General features: G+C 39.6%; 1 protein-coding gene across 1 annotated transcript; it reads right to left on the reverse strand.

Annotated features, from left to right (window-relative positions):
- Positions 1-2,394: 2,394 nt before the first annotated feature.
- LOC123773601 (general transcription factor IIF subunit 2-like) lies at positions 2,395-3,168 on the reverse strand. Its single transcript, XM_045767393.1, has one exon. It carries the CDS (start codon positions 3,166-3,168, stop codon positions 2,395-2,397), a length of 774 nt encoding a protein of 257 aa, XP_045623349.1.
- Between the last annotated feature and the right edge of the window lie 22,921 nt (positions 3,169-26,089).

The raw sequence follows: 26,089 nt of genomic DNA on the forward strand, positions 1-26,089 counted from the left end.
CATTAATATATAAGTCCAACGCATACTTGAAACAATCAAGGGATCCTACTTCTATCAAGTTATAAGATAATTGGTTCCACAAATCAACAACCATGTTACCGAACCACTATTTTCTTAGGTATTTCCTAAATCTAAACGTAGGAAAATAAGAATAAACGTAACTGCAGATGTCCTACTGACCCCACACAAGAAAGCTGCTATTTATAACCACCTAATCTCATTCATATATGTCTAAGAACATAAGAATAAAGGTAAGTGTTGAGATTGCGAAGTCGGATTGCGAAAGGGATCTGGGAGTTATGATTAGTAAGAATTTAAAACAAAAAGATCAATGCCTGAATGTTCGTAATAAGTCAAATAGGACACTAGGGTTTATTAATCGAAGCGTAATTAACAAGACACCTGGTGTGGTTCCTCAGCTATCCCATTTAGATTATACAGTTGAGTTTTTGTCGCCATACTATAGAATGGATATAAATTCACTTGAACGTGTCCAGCATAGAATGACTAAGTTAATTCCCCAAATTAGAAATCTTTCATATGAAGAAAGATTAACAAAGCTTAACTTGCATCACTGGAAAGGCGAAGAGTTAGGTGTGACATGATAGAGGTTTACAAGTGGGTGAATGGACAAAACAAAGGGGATATTAATAGGGTATTAAAAGTATCAACACAAGACAGAACACGAAACAATGGTTATAAATTGGATAAGATTAGATTTAGGAAAGACTTGGGTAAATACTGGTTCAGTAACAGGGTTGTTGATTTGTGAAACCAATTGCCGAGTAACATTGTGGAGGTGGGGTCCCTCGATTGTTTCAAGCGTGGGTTGGACATGTATATAAGTGGGATTGGGTGGTTATAAATAGGAGCTGCCTCGTATGGGCCAACAGGCCTTCTGCAGTTGCCTTTGTTCTTATGTTCTTATGTTCCTATCCTTAGTGGCTTAGCACAAATCAATAGATTAGGCTAGATTGAGCAACATTTAGTTGGGCTCCTGCCGAACTACAGTTAAGGTTTGGCAATAAATTTATATACCATAATAATGAGGAGTAATGGAATAGTGCTATGTATTTTGTTTGGTTTTATATAAAAGACTCTTTTTTTGAGTGATGTATATATAATTAGTATGGGGTAATCTCTTCAACTCTGGTATTTGATGAGTATTTATTAATATGTTATTGACCCTAACACGAAAATAATCCACACAATTAATGGATAAATTTACGTGAGTCCTTAGTCTTATGGTTGGATATTAATGTGCGCGTCAACTCCGCGGATTTAAAACCACTATTTTCCATGGATTTAAACACAAAATGACGCACTTAATTAATTTAGAGGTGCATAGCTACACTATGCATTATATTTATTGATAATTTTTATTTATTTCCTTACCTGTATTGAGGTTTGAAACCATTTTTGTTTTTTATTCCCCTTCCCTCGCCGTTTGAAACTCATAATCACAACTGTTAAATAATTTGTTAAAAAAAAAGCAGTCATCGCACGTGGTAACTGACACAATTGCGCGGTTATGGATTTCTAGAAAACTTCTGACATTCACCTACTTGAAATTAATGGTTAGTAAAATTAGTTTCTGGTCACAACCAATTTATGTTGTGGTGACGGGTTAATAATTTGGGTGTCAGGATTCCCAACATATAACACGGCAATCGAAACTAAACTGCATGATGTAAATGGGGCCTAACCAGAGCAGGATATAACTGAAGAATAACACAAGGTGTTTTATTACTAATGCTTTGATAAATAAATCCCAGTGTCCTATTTGCCTTATTTCGTCAACAGATCACTGTAAGCAGCGATTTTCCATTTTTCTTATATTCTTAGTCAAAACATTGATCTAAAATAGGTTAAGCAAGAAGAAATTCTGTATAAGTATTTATTTTTATGATATCTATACAATGAACACGTGATATTGATACATTGAATCTGTGATATATTCAAGGTGTCATAAAAGTAAGTTAAAGGCGATGCTGCTTCTATGGTGGTGACAGTGTCGACGTTCATCACCATCAGGGGCTTAGTCACCTCCACCACCTTCACCTCAATCATTACCAGCTGCAGGGCTGGTGCCGTCACCGTCTGGACTGTGACGGAGGTCACGGGAACATCACTGACTTGGAACACGGTGTTGAGGAGGATCTGGTTGATGGGAAACACCACGATCTCTGTGACATTCTGCCACTCGTCCTGATACTGCACAGTCTGGAAGACGGGACAGAGCAGCGGCCGTGGCTTGCAGTAAAGGATAGCGGATAGAGGCACAAGCACCGCAAGGTAGATCATAACCTCAGACTTGGAGTATGAGGCTAATATTTGCCTGGATCTTTCACGTTTTCTTTACCTTTGTACTGTGAAACAAAGTTTAGTATGAACCTAATCATACATTGAATTTTCCACAGCCATTTCGGCAAGCTTGTAATGACGGTACTCGGGCTTGAGTTCCCACATATTCTTGTGAGGATTCTTAACATTATAGTTACATAGGTCTTTCAGGATCTCCTTTAGATATGTGATTGGTTGTCGGGTAATCTTGTGGAGATCCTTAATATTGTAATACTGATGCTTTTCAAATGCAGCAAACAACAACTCCATGACCTTATCTTTATCATCACGAATCGTCTTGCCTTCTGCCTTCTTCTTCTGCTCTAAATCAACATTATGTTTATGGTGTGAAATAGGCTTATAGCCGTTGAGGGGTCTGTCAATAAGCTTTACCGTATGAAGAGACTGGGCAGCTTTCTTCACAGCTTCCCTTTTCTGATTGATATAGTAGTCGTCCACTACAGGCTGACATTCTAGTTTGTGGATGACTTGTCCCTCAAAGGACAATTGCTGTGTCTCGGAAACTGCAGCATCCGAGCTGCTGCTGCCGAGATCTGGTTCAGAAAGAACTCCGAGTGTCATTTCTTTTAAACTATGAGAAATTACCTTGTGCTCCCGAGGAATTTTCCCGTCCTTCAAGGTGTGTTCACTAGATTTAAAGGTTATTGTCGGAGGTTTACCAGGCACCTTGGTAATCTTAAGCTTTCCAACGTCATGGCCAGCACAGTCTGCCCATTTGTCCCCCAAATATTTAGGTACCTTGACCAGCCACAGCCCACGGCTGCAATTCGTAATATCCAAGTCCATCTTAGACTGTTGGCTCATGATGGAAAACACGAGAATATATAGTTACTTGACCTCTTTATAAAACGTCTTTCCGACACGTGCTAGTGTTTCAGAAAATATCTCTAATAGGGCTGGTGAAGTTTGTCGATGTGGTGGTTGTTGTTGAATACACCTGGTGATTGGTGGTTGGGAGTGGTGTTGGTAAGGGAACACAGGTGATGAAGAGAGTGACTGCAGTGGTGGTACTGCTTATGACCAACCTTGTAGTCTGTGAGCTAAATGAGTAATGAGCTAACCCGTTGTGGCCACCGGGGGGTTATGTAGCAGCTATCTCAGGTGACTGATGTTGCTGGATGATGGAACTTGTTTATTTGGTCATTTCTCGATGCCGATAAATATTCAAATTGCTAAGAACATTAGAATAAAGTTAAACTGACAATACGAGGCATGTATGTTTATACATGTGCATGAGTAGACTGTTTATGAATATGAATCAAAATATTTTTAACAAGTTAAAATATACGTTTTCTGATATAAATTCACTAGAACACGCCCAGCGTAGGATAACAAAGTCAATCCTGCAAATTAGAAACTTGTCATATGAAGAAAGATTAACTAAGTAGTACAAATTTGCATTCTCTAGAACGGCCAAGAATTCGGAGTGACTTAGTAGAGGTGTGCAAGTGGATGGATGGACACATCAACCGGGATATTAATAGGGTATTAGGAACATAAGAATGAAGGTAACTGCAGAAGGCCTATTGGCCCATACGAGAATAAAAAGTTAATCCTGCATATTAGAAACTTGTCATATGAAGAAAGATTGACTAAGTAGTACTAATTTGCATTCTCTAGAAAGGCCAGGGATTCGGAGTGACTTAGTAGAGGTGTGCAAGTGGATGGATGGACACATCAAACGGGATATTAATAGGGAATTAGGAACAAGAATGAAGGTAACTGCAGAAAGCCTATTGGCCCATACGAGGCAGCACCTATTTATACCTTCCCAATCCCATTAATATATAAGTCCAACGCATACTTGAAACAATCAAGGGATCCTACTTCTATCAAGATATGCGATAATTGGTTCCACAAATCAACAACCATGTTACCGAACCACTATTTTCCCAGGTATTTCCTAAATCTAAACGTAGGAAAATAAGAATAAACGTAACTGCAGATGTCCTACTGGCCCCACACAAGAAAGCTGCTATTTATAACCACCTAATCTCATTCATATATGCCTAAGAACATAAGAATAAAGGTAAGTGTTTAGATTGCGAAGTCGGATTGCGAAAGGGATCTGGGAGTTATGATTAGTAAGAATTTAAAACAAAAAGATCAATGCCTGAATGTTCGTAATAAGGCAAATAGGACACTAGGGTTTATTAATCGAAGCGTAATTAACAACACACCTGGTGTGGTTACTCAGCTATATCTTGCTCTGGTTAGTCCCCATTTAGATTATACAGTTGAGTTTTGGTCGCCATACTATAGAATGGATATAAATTCACTTGAACGTGTCCAGCATAGAATGACTAAGTTAATTCCCCAAAATAGAAATCTTTCATATGAAGAAAGATTAACAAAGCTTAACTTGCATCACTGGAAAGGCGAAGAGTTAGGTGTGACATGATAGAGGTTTACAAGTGGGTGAATGGACAAAACAAAGGGGATATTAATTGTTGGATATTTCCAACATCGAATACAACATTGTTGTATTCTCATTACTTATTACTAATCATATTAATATTGTAGTAAGTAAAATTAACAACTCGTAGAATTCTCCTGTACTAATAATTCATCTGTGCATTAGGCTAGAATTCTCACGTCATCTGACGCTAGTATTGTGTCAGATTTCTTTACAGTAAAACACATTATATACAATTTGTGTGAGAATTAAATACGATTCTCCATAATTAAAGCATTCTGTATGGCAACTGATTGCAGACGAATGGTTCTCTAACTAAAAGCCGCATAGAGCTTTAGAATCAAAACGTTTACCTCGCGATAGAGGTAGCGTCATCAATGAATGCTATGGGGAGACATTAATTCCTCTCCCTTATATCTTTACTATTCTTAAATAGTTAAATAATAATATTCCGTTCCTCTAAATAATAAACCCGTCCAGTCTTTAGAGTTTCAAGCGCGAATGCGAGAAATATTAATGTTCATGCCAATAATTTGTGTAATGAACGTCGACTCGGCGTGGGGGAAGGGACGCGACGCCATTCGGAGTAGAGTCGGTGACGGTGTCGGGAAGCGGACACGTGCAAGGCCAGAAGGAGGCAAAGCCACGCTTACCGTACTCACAAAAGACGCCATTGTCCAGTAAATAGGACACGTGTGTCTATCCACAGATGAAAGCCGCCACTGTGAGGCGTGAACGACCTTGCAGATAATATCTTCAACCAGTGCTGGTGTTAAATAAGGGACCCCTAGACTTGGTTCCTGACGACACGTGATCAGTCAGCTTGAAACGCATCAATCCAGGATAGGTTCACCGGAGCCTGGGATGCGAAATTACGGCAATCTTAATACTTATACAGTGCCCACAGCTAAGTACCTTTTATTTGATGCATCATTTACAGGTTTAATAATAGCGGGGTGATTGCGCGTCACGCGGCACGACAACACCTAATAACAGGTGATTAGAAATTTCTCTGTAGATATCAATAATCTTGAATATGTATTGAGCAGTTAAATCAATTGCTACTGGTAGTTATTTATTTTGCAGCTCGAGAGACGAATTCCTCATGCTGTCTTCTCCATGTTAACCGTGTCAGACGTCGGTGTACCAGACTTGGAGATTAAGAGGACTGCCAGGGTTATCTAAAGGAATCTATTACCAGCTAAGGCTTATTTCTTTTTACTCATAACTTTGCAATTTGATACATTCAGAATGTTTTCAACATAATGTGTGATTTACTGTAATTCATTATTATGCTCATATTCATGTTCTTCTTTGTATGAATAATATTATATTCAACATTAATTATAGGATTAGATTATTATTAATAGAATTAGTGAACGAACCACACTGATTCCTGGACGTACTGACCTCCAGTAATAACCCCCCAATGTAGGTGTTTGAGGTTTGGTTTTTTAATAATACAGCCCATTAATTATTCTTATGATCATACTTTCTAGTCATATCCATAGTCACTGGTTTCCTCTAGAACTTTATCTAATGATCTAAATTCTCAGTTTCCCTCTTTACTTTAAAAGCGGGTGGTCCTTCGTAAATTAATTTACTACTTTAATTATTAATTAATCAGAATCAAACCCAAATATCCCACATTATGGTCCTTATCGAACCGGATAGGCATTAAATTTATAATTAAAATATTAACCATTAATAACTAATCCTTGTGTGATAGAAGCTAGACTAACTATCTAATCAATTGTGTCAACTAACATTGTAACACATCAGTTAGCCTAGATCACACTAACATATTGCTACTTTTACCTCATGTATAAAGTGGCTTTAGTGGGTCATAGCCAATTACCCACAACACTTAGACCTATACCTCACACCGAGGTGAGAATCTTTAGGTCACCAGGAGCAACAGCTCACAACTTTTACAATAACACCACCCTAACACCTGCGTTAGAGTGGCCTCACCACCTAACTATCATATACTTAGGTGGTAATGACATCCACCCCACTCGTCATCCAGCCGAGGTGATCAAACACCTCAAAAACATAATTTCTTCTTTCAAGCTCATCAGTGAATCAGTAGTATTCACATTAGTGGAGCCTCGCCAACCAAGCCAAGATAATCGTTGGGGAGTAACTCCGGAATACTACCTGAGAGCTGCTAAGTACATAAATTTCAGGCTGAAAAAACGAGTGAGATTGGATGCCACATATATCCAATTTACAGCCAGACCTTACAGACAGAACCTGACCAGAGACGGTGTACATTTGTCAGGGGAATCTAGGTTGCATGTGGTTGACAAGTTAATTAACACCATCAACCATCACAAAAGGCTGTGGCTAGCAAGCCAAACTTAACTGTACATAATTATTCACCTGTGTGTGCAAGAGCACTCTTATAAAACAAAAAACCCAAAAATACAGCACAACTATATTTACCTTACTGCACCACAATAATCTTTACCCATGTTATTAGGTAGAATTTAGGCTGAGATTGTGCTGAATTTGGTACAAGCCCAGACTAAATAATTTTATAGTTCTTAGCTAGGAATTATTATGACTAGATCTAAAACTAGTCAGTGTTGTGTATATATTACATTATTGTGCTGACCCTCTACAGGGTGGGATAAATTTTGAGATAACTCTGATTGGAGTATCTCCATAATATTTCTCTTGTATACATTATTTTGTGTATCTATTTTGTGTATTGCTGGATTATCTCCATTAACTCTGATGGTGATAAGGATGAGCTAACCGGACGAGAACTAGTGGTGGAGTTCAGACAGTACACAAAATATCTAGCTATTTGTTGTTAGGTAGGTAGGTACATTCAACCTCAAGTGAGGTAAACCATAAAGTAGTCATCTTAATTTAGGCTACAATTAATGTTACCTGTTCACTAATGAACAAGTATCCAAGCTTCATTAGTAATACATACCCTAACACTGTGAAGTTTGAACCTAAGCCCAACATGGCTACTCCTGAACAATTGAGGAGAACCTACACTGGCCTTAAAGGTCACTTGACCAGATTAATCAATAAGGCTGATGACTTAACTAAAGATAATCCCATTGACTCTTATCACTTAGAGTCAACAGTTAGATTGGCTGATCTGAAATTTGATCAAGTCAGAACTGCAGGTCAATCTTATCTTGCTCTGCTAAATACTGTAGAAATTGATCCTGATGAAGTAAGTCAAATAGTAACCGACATCTCCCAATATGAAGAGGATACTCATGATAAAATTTTCAGGCTATCTAAATTAGCCAAACAGTCTGGATCCAATGCCAGCAACACTGGGTCTCACTTCAATAATCACTTACCTGAGGTTCGTTTACCTACTCTAGACTTGCCCACCTTTTCAGGATTAGATACAGAAAATTGGGACAATTTTTGGACTTCCTTTGAAGTTCACATCCATAAGAAACAGTCTCTAGACAAGGTTTCTAAATTTTCATACCTACTCAGTCTTCTCACAGGAGAGGCTAAAAAGGTCATACATAACCTTACTCTTGATGAGAGTAATTATGAGGAAGCTATAAAACTCCTGAAGTTGAACTATTGCAACAAAGAGTTAAGTATAGCTACCCTTTATTATCAATTGCTAGATCTGAATGCACCAAACAGTAGACCAGAGTCACTTCAAAGCTTCAGACTAGAAGTAGAGTCTCTAGTAAAGGCCTTAGGTACCAAGGTTAATATACCTAGTTCTGAATGGTCTATCAAGCTATTGTTACAGAGGAAATTACCTCGAAATGTCTTGACAGAGCTCTGCTCACATTATAATACTGAGTTTCTTACTCTCGATCAGATTTTCGAGGGGTTGAGGATCACAGTTAATAGGTTAAAGACTCATGACAAAATTAAACCTGAGTCTAAACCAATTAATACTGATATTTCAGTCAAACCTAAACAGACTCCAAGTAAGTCTAATAAATATAAATCCAAACCTACTCCATCCACCAGGAAAAGAAGTGGAAATGTAGGTACATATTCAGTATCTCCTTCAGAGATAACTCATGACTTGTCTACTAAAGAGACTAAGTCTATTAATCAAAGAAAGTGTCTGTTCTGCAATCAGGAACACACCACTTATCAATGCTCTGCTTATCCTACGTATAATGCTAGAGTTAAAAGGTTACAGGAATTGCACAAATGCACTAAATGTATGGGTTCTCATGATCCCAAGAAATGTGCAGTACCACTACGTACTTGCAACCGTTGTAACCAGGGTGTACACCACTACGCCTTATGTAGGAAATCTCCTACACCAACTATGCCCACTGGAGAGAATTCTACTAATTCTACGTCAGTGCAATATTGTAAAGTACATCACGAAGTGAATGTACTCGCTACTGAGTCAGGCAACAGTACTACCTTGCCTACTGCTCAGCTTAAATTAATAAACCGAAGATCTAGAATTAACAGTAGAGGTCTCTTTGACCAAGGTTCCCAAAAAACTTTCATCACACAACAGTTGGTAGATGATTTAAATTTAAAACCTACCAAAAGTGTGAAGTTAAACATTTCTGGTTTCCTATCAAATAGTGGACCACGTGACTACAAGGTAGTCAAATTACTAGTTAGATTAGGATCCTCTGCCAGCCCAATTCATGCTGTGGTCGTAGATAAGATTCCTACGGACTTGCAAGTCACAGGATTAGCTCGTACAGCGAGACACCTTAAGCGAAACCGCATGAGGCTAGCGGATCATAAAATAAATTCCGATTGTCTCACAGATATTGGAATATTAATAGGCGCGGATCATTATTACAAGTTTATCACTGGATGCACTAGGCAACATGGTATGAATTTGTTGTCGTCCGCAGGGGGCAAATTGCTCACAGGACCCGTGCTTTTCAGACAAGGTCCAACGCCCACAAACCAACAAACCAATAATGTAATTGTGGCGTGATTAGGCTTAGAACAGTCACCCCTACGCTTCAGGGAAATAGCCGAGGACATTGAGTCTGACCCACCAATACATCGTTTGTGGGATTTAGATACGTTAGGCATCATCCCTGAGCAACCAAGTCCTGATGATACATGGACTTACCAGCAATATCTGGATACAGTTGTCTACTCAAATAAACAATACTGGGTAAGACTCCCATGGAAGTTAGATCATCCCCAACTTCCAGTGAATTATTTTATGGCAGCCTCACAATTGCGGTCTCAATTAACACGACTGCAGAAGCAGCCAGAGAAATTAACCATGTATCACCAACTTATCCAACAACAACTTAACAATAAGTTCATTGAAGTTGTTGAACACGATGACCGAAAAGCAGGTCATTATTTACCTCACCATGCTGTGGTGAAAGACTCACTGACAACACCTATTCGTATTGTCTTTAATTGCAGTGCTAAAGTAAAGCCTAATAGTGTGTCTCTAAATGAATGTCTCCAAACGGGACCTAGCCTAACACAAAGGCTACATGACGTATTGTTACGATTTCGTACAGGCATTTTTGCCTACACTGCTGACATCAGCAAAGCCTTTCTCCGAGTAGGATTGCAGGAGGAAGATCGTGACTACACAAAATTCCTCTGGTACAAGGATCCACTGGATCCTAACAGTGAAATAATCACCTATCGGTTCGCCTCTGTATTATTTGGTGCTACATCCTCACCGTTTCTTTTGCAAGCCACATTAGACACGCATTTGAGGAAATCAGACAGCCCTTATAAGGCAACCATTAGCGACAACTTGTATGTCGACAATTTCCAGGGGACAACTAATGATCAAGCTGATCTGGTAGAAATCTACCATGAGGCTAACCGTGAACTGTTAGGAGCTAATATGCCTCTACAGTCATGGGCCTCAAATAATAAACTACTTAACCAGTTAATTGAGAAGGAATTTCCCGATTATCAGGTACCCAGTAGCTTAAAGGTTCTAGGCGTGGAATGGAACACCAACACTGACGAAATGAATGTCAAGTCAGTGCAAACTGATAACTCCACCCTTACCATGAGAACACTGCTCTCATTTGTCAGTCAACCATTTGACCCTTTAGGCCTACTTAGTCCTATATTAATAAGGGGCAAACTCCTAATGCAGGAGTGCTGGCAACAACATATGGGATGGGATGATCCGTTACCAAGTGAGTTACAAGCCAAATGGCAAATACTCTCAACGGATTTTAATCAGTTAGGTGTTTTGAAATTTCCACGTAATGCCTCGGGACCAAACTTACCCACCAATTTGCACGTTTTTTGCGATGCCTCTGGCAAAGCATATGGCGCAGTAGCCTATTTAGTTAACAGTGCTCAATCAATTTTACTCACATCAAAAGCAAGAGTTGCTCCCATCAAAAAGAGATCCTTACCTCAGATGGAATTGACTGCGTTGCTAGTGGGAGTAAGGTTAGCCCATTGCCTGGCAAAGACACTCAGTAATATCCACTTTGGTGAGATTGTAGTGTGGTCAGACAACGAGGCAGTCTTACAACGGGTAAGAAACAATAACAACAAAACTCCTTACGTCAGTAATCGCGTCAGGGAGATTCATGATTTATCCGCAGGTTATAAGTTTAGACATGTCCCTACTAAGGACAATCCTGCAGATTATTTGTCGAGAGGATTGACATTAAAACAACTTGTCAAATCTTCACTGTGGTTCAACGGACCTTCATGGCTTGTTGGTGGTCAGTGGCCCAAACAAAAGCCACAAGTCATCGTGACCAATATCACCACTCCCATGAAGGACCCAGAGCCTCAGCGAACATTAGCCATTAATCCTCATCATTATTCTAATTTAAGCAAATTGTTACGAGTGACTGCACACGTGTTTGATTTCCTCTCTAAAATAGGAATACGACACAAATTCCCCAATCCTGTTCATTATTGGATTAAGCGGGCGCAGCAAGAGACTTACGGAAGCGAATTTGAGAATCTTCCGGATAAACTCACTAAATCTCTGGGCATCTGGTACGATGTCAACACTCATAACATATTACGATGTGGAGGACGTTTGCTACATGCAAAGATTGACTTAGACACTAAGAACCCAATCCTTTTACCTCGCCACCACATCATAACTAAACTTTTTGTCTTACATCACCATCAATATGGTACCCTACATGGTGGAGTTTTAGATACTCTCACCGATCTTAGACAAAAGTACTGGCTTCCTCAAGGTCGTCAGACTGTTAAGACCATTATTAAATCTTGTGTAATCTGTAAGAGATACGACGCTAGAGTCTGTCCTTACCCAGGACCTCCTCCACTCCCAGAAGAGCGAGTAGTTCATCTTCGTCCATTCGAAACCACTGGAGTAGATTATACAGGAGCCTTACTCCTCACTGGTAACCCAGATAATATACCAGTGAAGGCGTACATTTGTCTCTTTACCTGTGCTACAACCAGAGGTGTACACTTAGAGGTCACCCCAGACATGAGTGCTGAAGCGTTCATTCAAGCTTTCCGCAGATTTGCTGCCCGTCGATCATGTCCTAGATTAATGATATCAGACAACGGATCTAATTTTGTAGCGGGAGAAAGCTGTTTACGAGAAGTCTGGAACCACCCTGAAGTGCAATCAGTCTTACAAAGAAGACAATGTCACTGGAAATTCATAGCACCAAGAGCCCCTTGGCAAGGTGGATTCTATGAGCGAATGGTAGGCACAGTCAAAAGATGTCTAAGGAAAACGTTACACCGACAAAGGGTCAGTTACTCAGAACTCCAAACTATTGTTGTAGAAATCGAGGCGCGAGTCAATAACCGCCCGATCACCTACCTGTCTGATGATTACACCCAGAGAGAACCACTGAGCCCCTCTCACTTGATCCATGGAGGTCTATTGAGCCCTCTCATCCCCTTAGTCGAAGAGGACCCGGTAGACCCATCCCATGTGACCAGAGGAGACTTGGTGGAAAGCTACCAACATCTTTCTAGAGTTATCAACAGGTGGAATGAGGTGTGGACTCGAGAATACCTCACAGCTCTACGAGAATACCACTACGGAGCTTCGAGTCCTTACAATAAGGTACAATTAAAACCTGGAGACCTTGTACTAGTCGACAGTGATGGACCAAGGTCCGAGTGGCCTATAGGAAAAATCGTCACCATCCACCCAGATCGACAAGGTGTCCTAAGAGTGGTTAAAGTCTTATGCAAGGGCAACACTACTCTAAAAACTTTAGAGAAGCTGGTTCCCCTAGAACTGACTGAACAAGAATATCAGCCAAATCCAGCTTCCCCAGTAATTTCAGAGGACAATGAATTTGTTCCTCCAAGCAACCGTCCCACTAGAGCTGCAGCTCAACAATGTAGGCGGAATTTGCGAGCCTATTATAACTCTGAAGAAGAATAATTTCCTTCATTTCCCACTAAGGAAACTGTGCTGATACTACGATGTGATATCGCGTAACGAAACATTACACGTCACTATGACCCAAGATATCGCATCGCTGTAGATTCTGTTAGTTTAAATTGGGAGAGTTAAATTTATAAATATTGTGTAGGCTACAAACATGTTTCAGTTGACATGTGAATAACAAGACTTAAATTCTTGTAAGTCCTTGATAAATCCGGGACGTTCGTTATGTGTGTACTAACATACTAACATACTAATGTGTTAATCTTAATTTTACTTCGGGATAGGTCAGTACAACACAGTACACTGCGACCCTGGGAATCCCCCCCCGGAGTTATGTTGGATATTTCCAACATCGAATACAACATTGTTGTATTCTCATTACTTATTACTAATCATATTAATATTGTAGTAAGTAAAATTAACAACTCGTAGAATTCTCCTGTACTAATAATTCATCTGTGCATTAGGCTAGAATTCTCACGTCATCTGACGCTAGTATTGTGTCAGATTTCTTTACAGTAAAACACATTATATACAATTTGTGTGAGAATTAAATACGATTCTCCATAATTAAAGCATTCTGTATGGCAACTGATTGCAGACGAATGGTTCTCTAACTAAAAGCCGCATAGAGCTTTAGAATCAAAACGTTTACCTCGCGATAGAGGTAGCGTCATCAATGAATGCTATGGGGAGACATTAATTCCTCTCCCTTATATCTTTACTATTCTTAAATAGTTAAATAATAATATTCCGTTCCTCTAAATAATAAACCCGTCCAGTCTTTAGAGTTTCAAGCGCGAATGCGAGAAATATTAATGTTCATGCCAATAATTTGTGTAATGAACGTCGACTCGGCGTGGGGGAAGGGACGCGACGCCATTCGGAGTAGAGTCGGTGACGGTGTCGGGAAGCGGACACGTGCAAGGCCAGAAGGAGGCAAAGCCACGCTTACCGTACTCACAAAAGACGCCATTGTCCAGTAAATAGGACACGTGTGTCTATCCACAGATGAAAGCCGCCACTGTGAGGCGTGAACGACCTTGCAGATAATATCTTCAACCAGTGCTGGTGTTAAATAAGGGACCCCTAGACTTGGTTCCTGACGACACGTGATCAGTCAGCTTGAAACGCATCAATCCAGGATAGGTTCACCGGAGCCTGGGATGCGAAATTACGGCAATCTTAATACTTATACAGTGCCCACAGCTAAGTACCTTTTATTTGATGCATCATTTACAGGTTTAATAATAGCGGGGTGATTGCGCGTCACGCGGCACGACAACACCTAATAACAGGTGATTAGAAATTTCTCTGTAGATATCAATAATCTTGAATATGTATTGAGCAGTTAAATCAATTGCTACTGGTAGTTATTTATTTTGCAGCTCGAGAGACGAATTCCTCATGCTGTCTTCTCCATGTTAACCGTGTCAGACGTCGGTGTACCAGACTTGGAGATTAAGAGGACTGCCAGGGTTATCTAAAGGAATCTATTACCAGCTAAGGCTTATTTCTTTTTACTCATAACTTTGCAATTTGATACATTCAGAATGTTTTCAACATAATGTGTGATTTACTGTAATTCATTATTATGCTCATATTCATGTTCTTCTTTGTATGAATAATATTATATTCAACATTAATTATAGGATTAGATTATTATTAATAGAATTAGTGAACGAACCACACTGATTCCTGGACGTACTGACCTCCAGTAATAACCCCCCAATGTAGGTGTTTGAGGTTTGGTTTTTTAATAATACAGCCCATTAATTATTCTTATGATCATACTTTCTAGTCATATCCATAGTCACTGGTTTCCTCTAGAACTTTATCTAATGATCTAAATTCTCAGTTTCCCTCTTTACTTTAAAAGCGGGTGGTCCTTCGTAAATTAATTTACTACTTTAATTATTAATTAATCAGAATCAAACCCAAATATCCCACATTATGGTCCTTCGAACCGGATAGGCATTAAATTTATAATTAAAATATTAACCATTAATAACTAATCCTTGTGTGATAGAAGCTAGACTAACTATCTAATCAATTGTGTCAACTAACATTGTAACACATCAGTTAGCCTAGATCACACTAACATATTGCTACTTTTACCTCATGTATAAAGTGGCTTTAGTGGGTCATAGCCAATTACCCACAACACTTAGACCTATACCTCACACCGAGGTGAGAATCTTTAGGTCACCAGGAGCAACAGCTCACAACTTTTACAATAACACCACCCTAACACCTGCGTTAGAGTGGCCTCACCACCTAACTATCATATACTTAGGTGGTAATGACATCCACCTCACTCGTCATCCAGCCGAGGTGATCAAACACCTCAAAAACATAATTTCTTCTTTCAAGCTCATCAGTGAATCAGTAGTATTCACATTAGTGGAGCCTCGCCAACCAAGCCAAGATAATCGTTGGGGAGTAACTCCGGAATACTACCTGAGAGCTGCTAAGTACATAAATTTCAGGCTGAAAAAACGAGTGAGATTGGATGCCACATATATCCAATTTACAGCCAGACCTTACAGACAGAACCTGACCAGAGACGGTGTACATTTGTCAGGGGAATCTAGGTTGCATGTGGTTGACAAGTTAATTAACACCATCAACCATCACAAAAGGCTGTGGCTAGCAAGCCAAACTTAACTGTACATAATTATTCACCTGTGTGTGCAAGAGCACTCTTATAAAACAAAAAACCCAAAAATACAGCACAACTATATTTACCTTACTGCACCACAATAATCTTTACCCATGTTATTAGGTAGAATTTAGGCTGAGATTGTGCTGAATTTGGTACAAGCCCAGACTAAATAATTTTATAGTTCTTAGCTAGGAATTATTATGACTAGATCTAAAACTAGTCAGTGTTGTGTATATATTACATTATTGTGCTGACCCTCTACAGGGTGGGATAAATTTTGAGATAACTCTGATTGGAGTATCTCCATAATATTTCTCTTGTATACATTATTTTGTGTATCTATTTTGTGTATTGCTGGATTATCTCCATTAACTCTGATGGTGATAAGGATGAGCTAACCGGACGAGAACTAGTGGTGGAGTTCAGACAGTACACAAAATATCTAGCTATTTGTTGTTAGGTAGGTAGGTACATTCAACCTCAAGTGAGGTAAACCATAAAGTAGTCATCTTAATTTAGGCTACAATTAATGTTACCTGTTCACTAATGAACAAGTATCCAAGCTTCATTAGTAATACATACCCTAACACTGTGAAGTTTGAACCTAAGCCCAACATGGCTACTCCTGAACAATTGAGGAGAACCTACACTGGCCTTAAAGGTCACTTGACCAGATTAATCAATAAGGCTGATGACTTAACTAAAGATAATCCCATTGACTCTTATCACTTAGAGTCAACAGTTAGATTGGCTGATCTGAAATTTGATCAAGTCAGAACTGCAGGTCAATCTTATCTTGCTCTGCTAAATACTGTAGAAATTGATCCTGATGAAGTAAGTCAAATAGTAACCGACATCTCCCAATATGAAGAGGATACTCATGATAAAATTTTCAGGCTATCTAAATTAGCCAAACAGTCTGGATCCAATGCCAGCAACACTGGGTCTCACTTCAATAATCACTTACCTGAGGTTCGTTTACCTACTCTAGACTTGCCCACCTTTTCAGGATTAGATACAGAAAATTGGGACAATTTTTGGACTTCCTTTGAAGTTCACATCCATAAGAAACAGTCTCTAGACAAGGTTTCTAAATTTTCATACCTACTCAGTCTTCTCACAGGAGAGGCTAAAAAGGTCATACATAACCTTACTCTTGATGAGAGTAATTATGAGGAAGCTATAAAACTCCTGAAGTTGAACTATTGCAACAAAGAGTTAAGTATAGCTACCCTTTATTATCAATTGCTAGATCTGAATGCACCAAACAGTAGACCAGAGTCACTTCAAAGCTTCAGACTAGAAGTAGAGTCTCTAGTAAAGGCCTTAGGTACCAAGGTTAATATACCTAGTTCTGAATGGTCTATCAAGCTATTGTTACAGAGGAAATTACCTCGAAATGTCTTGACAGAGCTCTGCTCACATTATAATACTGAGTTTCTTACTCTCGATCAGATTTTCGAGGGGTTGAGGATCACAGTTAATAGGTTAAAGACTCATGACAAAATTAAACCTGAGTCTAAACCAATTAATACTGATATTTCAGTCAAACCTAAACAGACTCCAAGTAAGTCTAATAAATATAAATCCAAACCTACTCCATCCACCAGGAAAAGAAGTGGAAATGTAGGTACATATTCAGTATCTCCTTCAGAGATAACTCATGACTTGTCTACTAAAGAGACTAAGTCTATTAATCAAAGAAAGTGTCTGTTCTGCAATCAGGAACACACCACTTATCAATGCTCTGCTTATCCTACGTATAATGCTAGAGTTAAAAGGTTACAGGAATTGCACAAATGCACTAAATGTATGGGTTCTCATGATCCCAAGAAATGTGCAGTACCACTACGTACTTGCAACCGTTGTAACCAGGGTGTACACCACTACGCCTTATGTAGGAAATCTCCTACACCAACTATGCCCACTGGAGAGAATTCTACTAATTCTACGTCAGTGCAATATTGTAAAGTACATCACGAAGTGAATGTACTCGCTACTGAGTCAGGCAACAGTACTACCTTGCCTACTGCTCAGCTTAAATTAATAAACCGACGATCTAGAATTAACAGTAGAGGTCTCTTTGACCAAGGTTCCCAAAAAACTTTCATCACACAACAGTTGGTAGATGATTTAAATTTAAAACCTACCAAAAGTGTGAAGTTAAACATTTCTGGTTTCCTATCAAATAGTGGACCACGTGACTACAAGGTAGTCAAATTACTAGTTAGATTAGGATCCTCTGCCAGCCCAATTCATGCTGTGGTCGTAGATAAGATTCCTACGGACTTGCAAGTCACAGGATTAGCTCGTACAGCGAGACACCTTAAGCGAAACCGCATGAGGCTAGCGGATCATAAAATAAATTCCGATTGTCTCACAGATATTGGAATATTAATAGGCGCGGATCATTATTACAAGTTTATCACTGGATGCACTAGGCAACATGGTATGAATTTGTTGTCGTCCGCAGGGGGCAAATTGCTCACAGGACCCGTGCTTTTCAGACAAGGTCCAACGCCCACAAACCAACAAACCAATAATGTAATTGTGGCGTGACTAGGCTTAGAACAGTCACCCCTACGCTTCAGGGAAATAGCCGAGGACATTGAGTCTGACCCACCAATACATCGTTTGTGGGATTTAGACACGTTAGGCATCATCCCTGAGCAACCAAGTCCTGATGATACATGGACTTACCAGCAATATCTGGATACAGTTGTCTACTCAAATAAACAATACTGGGTAAGACTCCCATGGAAGTTAGATCATCCCCAACTTCCAGTGAATTATTTTATGGCAGCCTCACAATTGCGGTCTCAATTAACACGACTGCAGAAGCAGCCAGAGAAATTAACCATGTATCACCAACTTATCCAACAACAACTTAACAATAAGTTCATTGAAGTTGTTGAACACGATGACCGAAAAGCAGGTCATTATTTACCTCACCATGCTGTGGTGAAAGACTCACTGACAACACCTATTCGTATTGTCTTTAATTGCAGTGCTAAAGTAAAGCCTAATAGTGTGTCTCTAAATGAATGTCTCCAAACGGGACCTAGCCTAACACAAAGGCTACATGACGTATTGTTACGATTTCGTACAGGCATTTTTGCCTACACTGCTGACATCAGCAAAGCCTTTCTCCGAGTAGGATTGCAGGAGGAAGATCGTGACTACACAAAATTCCTCTGGTACAAGGATCCACTGGATCCTAACAGTGAAATAATCACCTATCGGTTCGCCTCTGTATTATTTGGTGCTACATCCTCACCGTTTCTTTTGCAAGCCACATTAGACACGCATTTGAGGAAATCAGACAGCCCTTATAAGGCAACCATTAGCGACAACTTGTATGTCGACAATTTCCAGGGGACAACTAATGATCAAGCTGATCTGGTAGAAATCTACCATGAGGCTAACCGTGAACTGTTAGGAGCTAATATGCCTCTACAGTCATGGGCCTCAAATAATAAACTACTTAACCAGTTAATTGAGAAGGAATTTCCCGATTATCAGGTACCCAGTAGCTTAAAGGTTCTAGGCGTGGAATGGAACACCAACACTGACGAAATGAATGTCAAGTCAGTGCAAACTGATAACTCCACCCTTACCATGAGAACACTGCTCTCATTTGTCAGTCAACCATTTGACCCTTTAGGCCTACTTAGTCCTATATTAATAAGGGGCAAACTCCTAATGCAGGAGTGCTGGCAACAACATATGGGATGGGATGATCCGTTACCAAGTGAGTTACAAGCCAAATGGCAAATACTCTCAACGGATTTTAATCAGTTAGGTGTTTTGAAATTTCCACGTAATGCCTCGGGACCAAACTTACCCACCAATTTGCACGTTTTTTGCGATGCCTCTGGCAAAGCGTATGGCGCAGTAGCCTATTTAGTTAACAGTGCTCAATCAATTTTACTCACATCAAAAGCAAGAGTTGCTCCCATCAAAAAGAGATCCTTACCTCAGATGGAATTGACTGCGTTGCTAGTGGGAGTAAGGTTAGCCCATTGCCTGGCAAAGACACTCAGTAATATCCACTTTGGTGAGATTGTAGTGTGGTCAGACAACGAGGCAGTCTTACAATGGGTAAGAAACAATAACAACAAAACTCCTTACGTCAGTAATCGCGTCAGGGAGATTCATGATTTATCCGCAGGTTATAAGTTTAGACATGTCCCTACTAAGGACAATCCTGCAGATTATTTGTCGAGAGGATTGACATTAAAACAACTTGTCAAATCTTCACTGTGGTTCAACGGACCTTCATGGCTTGTTGGTGGTCAGTGGCCCAAACAAAAGCCACAAGTCATCGTGACCAATATCACCACTCCCATGAAGGACCCAGAGCCTCAGCGAACATTAGCCATTAATCCTCATCATTATTCTAATTTAAGCAAATTGTTACGAGTGACTGCACACGTGTTTGATTTCCTCTCTAAAATAGGAATACGACACAAATTCCCCAATCCTGTTCATTATTGGATTAAGCGGGCGCAGCAAGAGACTTACGGAAGCGAATTTGAGAATCTTCCGGATAAACTCACTAAATCTCTGGGCATCTGGTACGATGTCAACACTCATAACATATTACGATGTGGAGGACGTTTGCTACATGCAAAGATTGACTTAGACACTAAGAACCCAATCCTTTTACCTCGCCACCACATCATAACTAAACTTTTTGTCTTACATCACCATCAATATGGTACCCTACATGGTGGAGTTTTAGATACTCTCACCGATCTTAGACAAAAGTACTGGCTTCCTCAAGGTCGTCAGACTGTTAAGACCATTATTAAATCTTGTGTAATCTGTAAGAGATACGACGCTAGAGTCTGTCCTTACCCAGGACCTCCTCCACTCCCAGAAGAGCGAGTAGTTCATCTTCGTCCATTCGAAACCACTGGAGTAGATTATACAGGAGCCTTACTCCTCACTGGTAACCCAGATAATATACCAGTGAAGGCGTACATTTGTCTCTTTACCTGTGCTACAACCAGAGGTGTACACTTAGAGGTCACCCCAGACATGAGTGCTGAAGCGTTCATTCAAGCTTTCCGCAGATTTGCTGCCCGTCGATCATGTCCTAGATTAATGATATCAGACAACGGATCTAATTTTGTAGCGGGAGAAAGCTGTTTACGAGAAGTCTGGAACCACCCTGAAGTGCAATCAGTCTTACAAAGAAGACAATGTCACTGGAAATTCATAGCACCAAGAGCCCCTTGGCAAGGTGGATTCTATGAGCGAATGGTAGGCACAGTCAAAAGATGTCTAAGGAAAACGTTACACCGACAAAGGGTCAGTTACTCAGAACTCCAAACTATTGTTGTAGAAATCGAGGCGCGAGTCAATAACCGCCCGATCACCTACCTGTCTGATGATTACACCCAGAGAGAACCACTGAGCCCCTCTCACTTGATCCATGGAGGTCTATTGAGCCCTCTCATCCCCTTAGTCGAAGAGGACCCGGTAGACCCATCCCATGTGACCAGAGGAGACTTGGTGGAAAGCTACCAACATCTTTCTAGAGTTATCAACAGGTGGAATGAGGTGTGGACTCGAGAATACCTCACAGCTCTACGAGAATACCACTACGGAGCTTCGAGTCCTTACAATAAGGTACAATTAAAACCTGGAGACCTTGTACTAGTCGACAGTGATGGACCAAGGTCCGAGTGGCCTATAGGAAAAATCGTCACCATCCACCCAGATCGACAAGGTGTCCTAAGAGTGGTTAAAGTCTTATGCAAGGGCAACACTACTCTAAAAACTTTAGAGAAGCTGGTTCCCCTAGAACTGACTGAACAAGAATATCAGCCAAATCCAGCTTCCCCAGTAATTTCAGAGGACAATGAATTTGTTCCTCCAAGCAACCGTCCCACTAGAGCTGCAGCTCAACAATGTAGGCGGAATTTGCGAGCCTATTATAACTCTGAAGAAGAATAATTTCCTTCATTTCCCACTAAGGAAACTGTGCTGATACTACGATGTGATATCGCGTAACGAAACATTACACGTCACTATGACCCAAGATATCGCATCGCTGTAGATTCTGTTAGTTTAAATTGGGAGAGTTAAATTTATAAATATTGTGTAGGCTACAAACATGTTTCAGTTGACATGTGAATAACAAGACTTAAATTCTTGTAAGTCCTTGATAAATCCGGGACGTTCGTTATGTGTGTACTAACATACTAACATACTAATGTGTTAATCTTAATTTTACTTCGGGATAGGTCAGTACAACACAGTACACTGCGACCCTGGGAATCCCCCCCCGGAGTTATGTTGGATATTTCCAACATCGAATACAACATTGTTGTATTCTCATTACTTATTACTAATCATATTAATATTGTAGTAAGTAAAATTAACAACTCGTAGAATTCTCCTGTACTAATAATTCATCTGTGCATTAGGCTAGAATTCTCACGTCATCTGACGCTAGTATTGTGTCAGATTTCTTTACAGTAAAACACATTATATACAATTTGTGTGAGAATTAAATACGATTCTCCATAATTAAAGCATTCTGTATGGCAACTGATTGCAGACGAATGGTTCTCTAACTAAAAGCCGCATAGAGCTTTAGAATCAAAACGTTTACCTCGCGATAGAGGTAGCGTCATCAATGAATGCTATGGGGAGACATTAATTCCTCTCCCTTATATCTTTACTATTCTTAAATAGTTAAATAATAATATTCCGTTCCTCTAAATAATAAACCCGTCCAGTCTTTAGAGTTTCAAGCGCGAATGCGAGAAATATTAATGTTCATGCCAATAATTTGTGTAATGAACGTCGACTCGGCGTGGGGGAAGGGACGCGACGCCATTCGGAGTAGAGTCGGTGACGGTGTCGGGAAGCGGACACGTGCAAGGCCAGAAGGAGGCAAAGCCACGCTTACCGTACTCACAAAAGACGCCATTGTCCAGTAAATAGGACACGTGTGTCTATCCACAGATGAAAGCCGCCACTGTGAGGCGTGAACGACCTTGCAGATAATATCTTCAACCAGTGCTGGTGTTAAATAAGGGACCCCTAGACTTGGTTCCTGACGACACGTGATCAGTCAGCTTGAAACGCATCAATCCAGGATAGGTTCACCGGAGCCTGGGATGCGAAATTACGGCAATCTTAATACTTATACAGTGCCCACAGCTAAGTACCTTTTATTTGATGCATCATTTACAGGTTTAATAATAGCGGGGTGATTGCGCGTCACGCGGCACGACAACACCTAATAACAGGTGATTAGAAATTTCTCTGTAGATATCAATAATCTTGAATATGTATTGAGCAGTTAAATCAATTGCTACTGGTAGTTATTTATTTTGCAGCTCGAGAGACGAATTCCTCATGCTGTCTTCTCCATGTTAACCGTGTCAGACGTCGGTGTACCAGACTTGGAGATTAAGAGGACTGCCAGGGTTATCTAAAGGAATCTATTACCAGCTAAGGCTTATTTCTTTTTACTCATAACTTTGCAATTTGATACATTCAGAATGTTTTCAACATAATGTGTGATTTACTGTAATTCATTATTATGCTCATATTCATGTTCTTCTTTGTATGAATAATATTATATTCAACATTAATTATAGGATTAGATTATTATTAATAGAATTAGTGAACGAACCACACTGATTCCTGGACGTACTGACCTCCAGTAATAACCCCCCAATGTAGGTGTTTGAGGTTTGGTTTTTTAATAATACAGCCCATTAATTATTCTTATGATCATACTTTCTAGTCATATCCATAGTCACTGGTTTCCTCTAGAACTTTATCTAATGATCTAAATTCTCAGTTTCCCTCTTTACTTTAAAAGCGGGTGGTCCTTCGTAAATTAATTTACTACTTTAATTATTAATTAATCAGAATCAAACCCAAATATCCCACATTAATAGGGTATTAAAAGTATCAACACAAGACAGAACACGAAACAATGGTTATAAATTGGATAAGTTTAGATTTAGGAAAGACTTGAGTAAATACTGGTTCAGTAAGAGGTTGTTGATTTGTGAAACCAATTGCCGCGTAACATTGTGGAGGTGGGGTCCCTCGATCCCCTTGTATTTGGATAGAACGTTTTGTGCTAGAGATAGGGGGAACAGGTTAAGGGTTTGCTATCCCGGAGCTGGCATTGGTGATATTATAAACAACATGAATGATATTATGGCTGGTAATGGGAACAATCCCATTATTTGCATTAGCGTGGGAGGAAATGATGTTGGTCGAGTCAGGAGTGAGGAACTGATTCAGAGGTATAAAACAGCCATAGAGTTAGTTAGGAGCAAGGGAGGAATCCCGATCATATGTGGCATTCTTCCAAGAAAGGGAGTGGGAAATGAATGGATATCGAGGGTACTTGGTGTCAATTGCCGGCTGGAAAGATATTGCAAATCAAATGCAATATCTTTCATAGACAACTGGGAACACTTCTATGGAAGAAATGAAATGTATGCTCGTGATGGGGTGCATCTATCGAGAGCTGGGGTTGTTGCTGTTGCGAACTCGCTAGAAGAAGTGGTTAGAGGTGTTTGTTTGGGTTTAAACTGTTAGTAGATAGAGGTATGGGAATTGATTTGGAGGAAGGAGGTAATAAAAGTATGTGTTTGTGGGAGAAAGGAATTGGCAAAACGATCAGGGAAAGAGAAGGTCCGCAAAATAACAATTCACTTAGGGTATATTACACTAACAGTAGAAGTCTAAGAAATAAAATTAACGAATTAAATGCTCTTGTCTGCACAGAAAAAATAGATATTATTGCACTTACCGAAACGTGGATGAATGTAGAAAATAGAGAACTATTAGCTGAATATCAAATATATGGATTTAAACTATTTCACACAGATAGATATATTAGACGAGGAGGTGGAGTAGCCATATATGTTAGGGACAATTTGAAATGTAGTCTCAAAGAGGGAATCAAAACAGAGCCACACACAGAAACTATTTGGATTGAATTAAACGAAAAAGCTAATAATATTATAATAGGAGTAATATATAGGCCACCAAATTTAGACAGAATGGAAGCAAAGCATCTATGGGATGAAATATCTAGAGCATCTAGATCTAACAGTATTTATGTCATGGGTGACTTTAATTTTAGCGGAATAAACTGGTTGAACAAAACAGGGAATAGTGAAGCAGAAGATTTTCTAGAATTAATTGACGATTGCTTTCTTACGCAACACATTAAGGAACCAACACGGGAAAATAATATTTTAGATTTAGTGTTAACTAACAGGGAAACGCAAATTAATGACATCGAAATAGGGAGTGAGCTAGGGAGCAGTGATCACAAAGAAATCAGATTTAGCATAGAATGGAATAGACCAGTAGGAGAAAATTCTGTTAAAGTGCCAGATTTTCGAAAAGCTGATTTTAATAGCCTAAGAAATTTTTTGGGTCAAATTGATTGGAAAGGCTTGGGTATGGGGTGTGGGCCGGTCTTGGAGCGAGACATGAACCCAGCGATAGGTGACTTAAATGGGGATTTCGATGTGGATTCAATATATAACTTATTTAAGAATATTCTAAACAAAGCACAGGAACGTAGTATACCATACAAATTGAATAGATCGTATACTAATGACCCAAAGTGGATAACAAAGAATTTGAAGAACCTTATAGGTAAAAAGAGAGCTTGGTACAAAAGGATTAAAAATGGGGAGGTCACTTTAGAACAGGAATTCGTACAACTGGTTAGAAATGTTAAAAAAGAGATAAGGAAAGCAAAAAGAAACTATGAAGTTCGCATAGCAGGGCAAGCAAAGACAAATCCTAAAGGGTTTTTTCAGTTATATCGTACTAAGACTAGGGAAAGGATAGGTCCATTAAAAACTGAGACAGGTCAAATAGCAGATAGTGATGAAGAGATGAGTAGTATTTTTAATAAATATTTTGTATCTGTATTTACTAAAGAGGAACTTAACAATATGCCTTCAGCCGAACAAGTCTATGTGGGTGGGGACGAGGACAGGTTGACGAGTTTAGCAGTTACCAGGGAGGATGTTCTTAAACAAATAGTAAAACTCAAACCAAACAAATCCCCAGGGCCGGATGAAGTGTTTGCTAGGGTGCTTAAAGAATGCAAAGAGGAGCTTTGTGACCCACTGTCAACCATATTTAATAAATCAATAGAGTCAGGCAGAGTGCCAGAGTTTTGGAAAGTTGCTAATGTGATACCAGTTTTTAAGAAAGGAGATAGATCACTTGCGTCTAACTATCGACCAATTAGCCTAACGTCTATTGTGGGAAAGTTACTCGAATCTATAATAGCAAA

Source organism: Procambarus clarkii, chromosome 72 (genome assembly GCF_040958095.1).
Source record: "Procambarus clarkii isolate CNS0578487 chromosome 72, FALCON_Pclarkii_2.0, whole genome shotgun sequence".
NCBI lineage: Eukaryota > Metazoa > Arthropoda > Malacostraca > Decapoda > Cambaridae > Procambarus > Procambarus clarkii.